Source organism: Musa acuminata, chromosome BXJ2-8, assembly GCF_036884655.1.
Source record: "Musa acuminata AAA Group cultivar baxijiao chromosome BXJ2-8, Cavendish_Baxijiao_AAA, whole genome shotgun sequence".
Lineage (NCBI taxonomy): Eukaryota > Viridiplantae > Streptophyta > Magnoliopsida > Zingiberales > Musaceae > Musa > Musa acuminata.
Genome location: NC_088345.1, coordinates 4205465 through 4212634, shown reverse-complemented (window position 1 = coordinate 4212634; position 7170 = coordinate 4205465). Strand labels below are relative to the sequence as shown.

Genomic DNA, 7170 nt, shown 5'->3' with positions numbered 1-7170 from the left:
TTCGATTTCTTTGACGGGTTTCTGCATAGAGACTAGTGTCGAAGAGAGTTTCTCGACTCAACTTCTCTAATACTTAAGTTAGCTCTTTTATAATTATGTAGAGTGTGAAGGATTTTTAAGAGAGCTCCGACCCTTAGGCAAACATTTGACTTTTATACTTGGCCCACCGATGAGGCCATATATAACTGTCATAACACTCTCCTTTTGACGTTTTGTCCACATGGGCAACAAGCCCTAATAGCTTCCCACAGGTTGGTGTCCACGGAAGCTGATCGAGAGGGAACAAGCCTGAACAATCATCCGAGGACCACTGTCTATGGACCATGTACGATTATCCATGGGGATTAACATATTGTTATTGCCCATATATTATTGTCGAGTGGGGAGTGATTCGACTCTTATCCTCCACATCGGTGCCTCGGTGGCAACAGTTAGCGAGCTAGTCTAGTTGACAGAATGTTTCCTATCACTGGAAGAAAAAAAAATAGTGATACATCTATCCGGATGTGTCATTTAATATTCATAACAACTCGAATATATAAAAATAATTTTTTGAGTATAACGATCCGATCAAATCATCGGAACCCTTCGGTAAAAAGGCATAAGGCATCGGAACTGATTCGATATCAAGCATTAAATTGCAAATGAGAAGTTAAAATATTAAAAATAATAATATTAGATTATATGTTTTCAAACATATAATTACTCTTGCAACAATGGTTTCACTATGCCATGCCGAACAACCCGATCAAATTGGTCAAAGTGATCCACTAAATGGTCAGGATCTCTGCCCAATGTGGCCCGGCCTCGAACACTGAGAGTCACGTGGTGGATCTACATCACGTGCCTCTCTTACTACCTGGAGATCTGCTCACTCTTAACGGTGGATGTAAGCGGAGTATCCAAATCCAACGGCTGTCAATGGCAACGCAGCACGAAAACGAGGCGCCTCAGGCGGGATACACTATCTTCTCCTAAGACAGGATCCTCTCTAATTAACAAACACCAAACGCTAATCTGACGGCCTCCGGGTGCTCTTGAAACTATCTTTGACTACCACGCATGTATTGGATACTTTTATTTTAAAGCATAATTGGAGAGGATCTAATACCTCACCATTCCCAACGGCCTCGGGCCACCCAAGCAACGCGCAGCAATAAAACGAGGGGCAAATCCAACGGCCCTTCTCCTATCTCAACACAACATTGACGGTGGATGCTTTAGCTCGCATAAGAGTCTGAATAGTAATTATGCGACCGCGATCAAGACCCGTCCTCTTTGACGAAGGGAGTTAGGTGGGCGTGTCTATCACCGTCCGTTGAGCTAACTACCACCTTCCTTCGAAGATAACGCCCACCTACCAACTTCAACGATCCCCACCGTCCGTTCACACCCATCGATCGATACATATGGACGCTCCGGTTGGCGCGTTTGCTTCGGGGTCGAACTATCTCCTGTTGGATTGGAGGAGGTGGAGATGGCTAGGAAGAAGATCCGGGAGTACGATTCCAAGCGCCTCCTTAAGGAGCACCTCAAGCGGCTCGCCGGCACCGATCTCCAGATCCGCTCCGCGCAGGTGCCCTTTTATTCCAATCTCAATCGCCCACATTCGCTGGCTTTTCCAATCTCTCAATGTCCACGCCGTTAGAGTTTTCAGATAGTCCGTCTTCGCGTTTGTTTTGTCTTCGGCGATCGATTCGTGGGATTTCTTTGCAGTTGATGATGTTTGGATCGATATGATGGTTTGAGCTTATGTATTTCGATTTCTTTTGACGAGATTGTCATGTACCGCTGGAGATTACATTGGATTCCTTGGAGCAAATGTTGGTTATTCGTTACTTGTGACTGTGGAGTTCAAACAGGTGACAGAATCGACGGACTTCAATGAGTTAGTCAACAAAGAACCATGGATTTCGTCCACGAAATTGGTCGTGAAGCCCGACATGCTGTTTGGGAAGCGTGGGAAGAGCGGTCTGGTGGCTCTCAACTTGGATCTGGCTCAGGCCGCGCAGTTTGTGAAGGAACGTCTGGGAACGGAGGTGATCTATGGTTTTTCTTTTGTCATTGTTTAACGAGCCACTTCGTGAGGGGGTCTATAATGTATTCTCGTTGCTAAAAGGTTGAGATGGGAGGGTGCAAGGCTCCGATTACCACATTCATAATTGAGCCATTCATTCCCCATGATCAAGAGTACTACCTCTCGATCGTTTCCGAGAGGCTTGGTTGCACCATTAGCTTCTCCGAGTGTGGTGGCATTGAAATCGAGGAGAACTGGGACAAGGTTAAGACGGTTTACCTTCCCACGGAGAAGTCGATGGCATCCGAGGCATGTGCTCCGTTGATCGTAACCCTTCCCTTGGAGGTGAATTACACTGACTCGAAGAAGTAATCATTATTTTATCTGATTGGATTGATGAATTTGCAGCAAATGCCAACAGTCATCCAAATTTCAAACGCATGAGTCGTACGATCTTCGCCAATAGATATCACTTTAAGACAAATTCTGCTTGAAATTTGCACCACTGGCTAGCCATATGTTCAAGACATATACTTTAATATCCTTCTTGCACTAATTCTGTCAGGTTCGAGGGAAAATAGGGGACTTCATAAAGGGAGTTCTCACTGTGTTCCAAGGTATGCTAGGAGATTAGAGTAAATATGCCTGAAGATGTTCGCATGAAATTTCTATGTTCTTGTTCCAAAACTATCTGTAATACATGTCAATGAAGTGGATTGTGGTATATAATAAATTTTCCCTCTTGAGCAGTTATTCGAATAGATTTTTCTTTTTGTGATTTTGTTACCTTTGCATCTCTGTTAAGACATTTGATTGATTAGTGCTTTATTACACAATTAATAGGTATTAGGTTCGAGTTCATGTGTGAGCATCAAGTATGCTGTAATGGAAATATCTTTAAAAAAAAAAAAACTTTGTTACCTTTGCCAAAAGATATATAATTTTTGGTTCACCCCCTCTTATTGTTCTTGGCATCCTGATTTCTATAATTAATCAAGTTCTCTGCACTTCCTGCAGACTTGGATTTCAGTTTCATAGAAATGAACCCATTCACTTTGGTAAATGGTGAACCATACCCACTAGATATGCGAGGAGAACTGGATGACACAGCTGCTTTCAAAAACTTCAAGAAGTATGTTGTCAATGTTTGATTTCAAGGTTGCATTATGAAAGACTCTGACTTGTATGTGCACTTCTCTTTTTAATTTGCTGTTGAATTTGACACACAATGTAGGTGGGGTAGCATAGAATTTCCACTTCCCTTTGGTAGAGTCCTGAGCTCCACAGAAAAATTTGTTCATGAACTTGATGAAAAGGTAACAACATTGACCATACTGTTTTTATTTCTATTTAGTTGATCTGATAAATTTGTACAGGGTTAAGGGTAACAAAATAAAAAAGATCTCAAATACCCCTGTAATTGGAATATACTTGTACTCATGTTTGTCATATATAGGGCACACTTATCCCTGCTCCTTTTTGTTTTGGTCAAGATGTAGGGATAACTTCTCTCATTTAGTTAATAAAAATAGTAATGGCAAGACACTCTTGTCAAGCTATTTTTATTCAGTAATAAAAATAGTAATGTGATTTGACTTTAGTCATATTCTGCACGGTGCTATAATTTTCTTATCTACTGATAGCTTTTACCTTCTATCATATAATTGGAAGTTAAAAGCAATAACATTTTAGACCAAGAGGCAATGCTTTCAACTAAATCCAAGGTGTGAAAAACAACATTTTGGTAAACAATAGATTTTCATTTTGAGGTGTTCAGTTCATGTAGAAATTGATTTCTTCAAGAGACTTCCTTCTTTAAGATGTAAAATCTAGAACTTGAACACATTTCGACCGTTGTAGTTTTGCAATATCTATTTATTCATTTTTTACATGAAAAATATATTTCAGCATTTATATTTCTTCATCCAATTGCTTTATTGTTACTTTGAGATGCTTCTGCATGCGCATGCTGTTATCAATATCTCAAGCGGTTGTTACTCACTGAACCCTTCTAGCAGCGCCTTGGGCATTTTGGTGGTATCTAGCAATAATTATCAGAGAAAGCTAGCAGGGTCAGTGCAGCATGCCACATTTGTTCTCTATATTTGAAATCTTACTCTAATTTCTTTAGAAAGATTCCTCAAAATTTTTACTATACTAAACGTTGCATAGTATCATAGATCACCTTTTGTTTTAACTTCTTTCTAAATCCACAAATCTGTTTGTTCTAACAAACAGTCAATTTTATATCTCAGGGTGCTAATTGTGTTGCTTCTTTGATCTGTCTTGAATATGATTATGATCTTAAGCTACATTGTTACAGACTAGTGCCTCCCTGAAGTTCACTGTTTTAAACCCCAAAGGACGCATATGGACAATGGTGGCTGGTGGTGGTGCTAGTGTCATTTATGCTGATACAGTTAGCTCTGTTTTATCCCTCAACATTTTGCAAAAAAAACATTATGCAGCACTTCAAAGTTCAAACATTATAAAACCTATATGGTATTTATGTAGCTGCTGGCTATGCTAGACTTATAGCTTCAAATTTAAATGATCTGTTTGTTAGGTTGGAGATTTAGGTTATGCATCTGAACTTGGAAACTACGCGGAATACAGTGGTGCTCCAAATGAGGAGGAGGTCCTTAAGTATGCTCGAGTCGTCCTTGATGTATGAATTGGATGATCTTTTATTTTTTCATTGTTCATCTACGTCTCTTCCTCATGTTCATGTCCATCATTGATATTGGAAATGGTTCTTTTCTTCTGTCAGTGTGCAACTGCAGATCCTGATGGTCGTAAGAGAGCTCTTCTCGTTGGAGGGGGTATAGCAAACTTTACTGATGTTGCTGCCACATTCAATGGTATCATCAAGGCCCTGAAAGAGAAGGTCAGTTCACCGAATTAAGTTCAGTTTCTTATGTTCTGCTGCAACATGTAATCTGCTTCTTGCATATTTAACGACAGGAGTCAAAGCTAAAGGCTGCAAGGATGCACATTTATGTTAGAAGAGGTGGTCCAAACTATCAAACAGGCCTGGCCAAAATGAGGAAACTGGGTGAGGAACTTGGCATTCCTCTCGAGGTAACTCTAAATGATTTCACTTTTATCGGGTTGGACATTACATAAACTTTAGCCTGTTGCTTAGCCGAAGATGCTCGACTCTATTGCAGGTTTATGGGCCAGAGGCCACAATGACCGGAATTTGCAAGCAAGCTATCGATTGTGTCATGTCTGCTGCATGACTAACTCGCGTTTTTGTTTTAAGCAATATCAAGCTCGACAATAATTGATTTCTTGTAGGTGTCGATTGTGTTGGTTCGAACATTTGATAAGTTAATGCGCATTTGAGAAAACATCAATTTTCTTATTGCTTTGATGTCCATGTCTGAAAGTGGAAGGCTCGTGAGATGCATCAATACCATCGGTGGTAAGTTTGTGTGCAAGTGGAACCCTAAAAGTTTCAGGTGACAACTTTTGGTGTTTGGCTAACCGTTCCCGGAAGCTTTTGTATCCTCTGTTGTTACTGCTTTCATCGAGTATATAGCATTAGTCTATTTGGGATGAACAAAAGGAGATCGTAAAGCTTAGTGGAAGATCGTTGAGACTTGCTCATATTCTATTCTTGATGAGGTGGACACGAAACTTGATCACGGCACCTGGTTCTCGAACCTTTTCGATCTTTTTATCGTGGAGGAATTAAGCATTATTTGGTGCTGAATGTGACACAGGTTCCTGTCAGCCCAGACATGCTTTGGTTAAAGTTCCAACTACATTCCCCGACAACAGCTACTGAGCATGTGAATCTATCATTGCTGCAGGGGGAGAAAGAAATCTTCATCAATTTCGGAATCCAGCACGCGTTAAGGAAGGTAACAATTCACAAGGTACGGTAGAGTCTTTGTTGATTTTAAACCTTTTTTTTTTTGTACCAATTAGATCTTGCCAAAATAGTTTAATAATATTTACCACGGTAGCGATATAATCCTGTTTTCTCTCTCTTTCATAATATTAATATTATCTTTTCACTCGAGTGTCAAAAGGATTTTATTTGGCAAAATGTCATCATAAGTCTTGTAAAAACCTCTTGATAACGATTTTTATAGTTTATAAATAATTTATTTACAGAATTCTAATTAATATGCAAAGACAAGTGCACCTGCATAGAAAATTAAGAGTGCTATGGTCACACGCACACACACACACACACATATTTTGTACGCACGCTGGATTCTCCCAGCTGTAATCCCCATTCCTTTAATCTATTTGATAAAACGCATGTTTCGGGCACGTTTCTTGGGATGGAAGTTGGAACTCCGAATCCCCCGGGACAGATACTGATGGCAACAAGCAACAGCTCAAACAAGAGCCTAAGCCACGTTGGAGCTCATGTGAGCACGTCGTCACCGAACCAATTACGTGGAAGTGCTTGCAGTGTCATCCAGCAACAACAGCAATGCACACAACCACCGCTGACACGACAAAGGGCCAGTGACGGCACACGAACATACACAATTCTTTCTTTGTAATCGGATGATGATGACGACTCAATAATTCACTCTTTGCAGTATTATATTCTAATGGCCTCAAGATGGCTAATTTTTTACTCTGATGTTGAAGTGAGCAAGTCGTGGCCTCCATCGAACCCACGATTCGGTATGTTTGATGGATGATCGCAGAATGCGTATGTACATGGAAGCCACTAAACACCAGTTTATTTCATCTTTAGGTAATCGAATCTATCTGGTTCCCAAAGATTTCAGATAGAAAAATAGATACCCAATCGGATTCTAGTTTCATTCAAAAGATTCGTAATTCCTAATTAAGCTTATATTAATCGTAAATTAGGAAAGACTCGTACTTGATGAAATAATGTCATTAAATCTGATCGACTCGGGAGAGATTTCAACTATCAAAGCTTACTGCCTCCTCAGTTATTAAACTAATTTCTCTTTCTCTCTCTAATTTCTTTGCATCGATTGCCTAATCGACACAAGTTGGTCATGGACTGGTTATTTAGTGGTGTGGGTGGCCACGTAGACAACTGCTAATTAGTGTTCTCATTAACAATGTACGATCAGCGTCGATGGCAATAAAATTTCCCACAAGATCTTCTGCCACGTGTCAGGTGACGTCATGTCGTCCCGTCAAATGGA

General features: G+C 40.3%; 1 protein-coding gene across 1 annotated transcript; it reads left to right on the top strand.

The window, feature by feature from the left end:
- Positions 1 to 1419: 1419 nt before the first annotated feature.
- Positions 1420 to 5384, top strand: LOC135618783 (ATP-citrate synthase alpha chain protein 2-like). Its single transcript, XM_065120005.1, has 11 exons — positions 1420 to 1576; positions 1863 to 2039; positions 2120 to 2362; positions 2583 to 2634; positions 3035 to 3149; positions 3252 to 3333; positions 4341 to 4436; positions 4584 to 4685; positions 4788 to 4904; positions 4982 to 5098; positions 5188 to 5384. The coding sequence occupies exons 1-11, from the start codon at positions 1478 to 1480 to the stop codon at positions 5257 to 5259; spliced, it is 1272 nt and encodes a 423-aa protein (XP_064976077.1). The 5' UTR covers positions 1420 to 1477; the 3' UTR covers positions 5260 to 5384.
- Positions 5385 to 7170: the final 1786 nt, after the last annotated feature.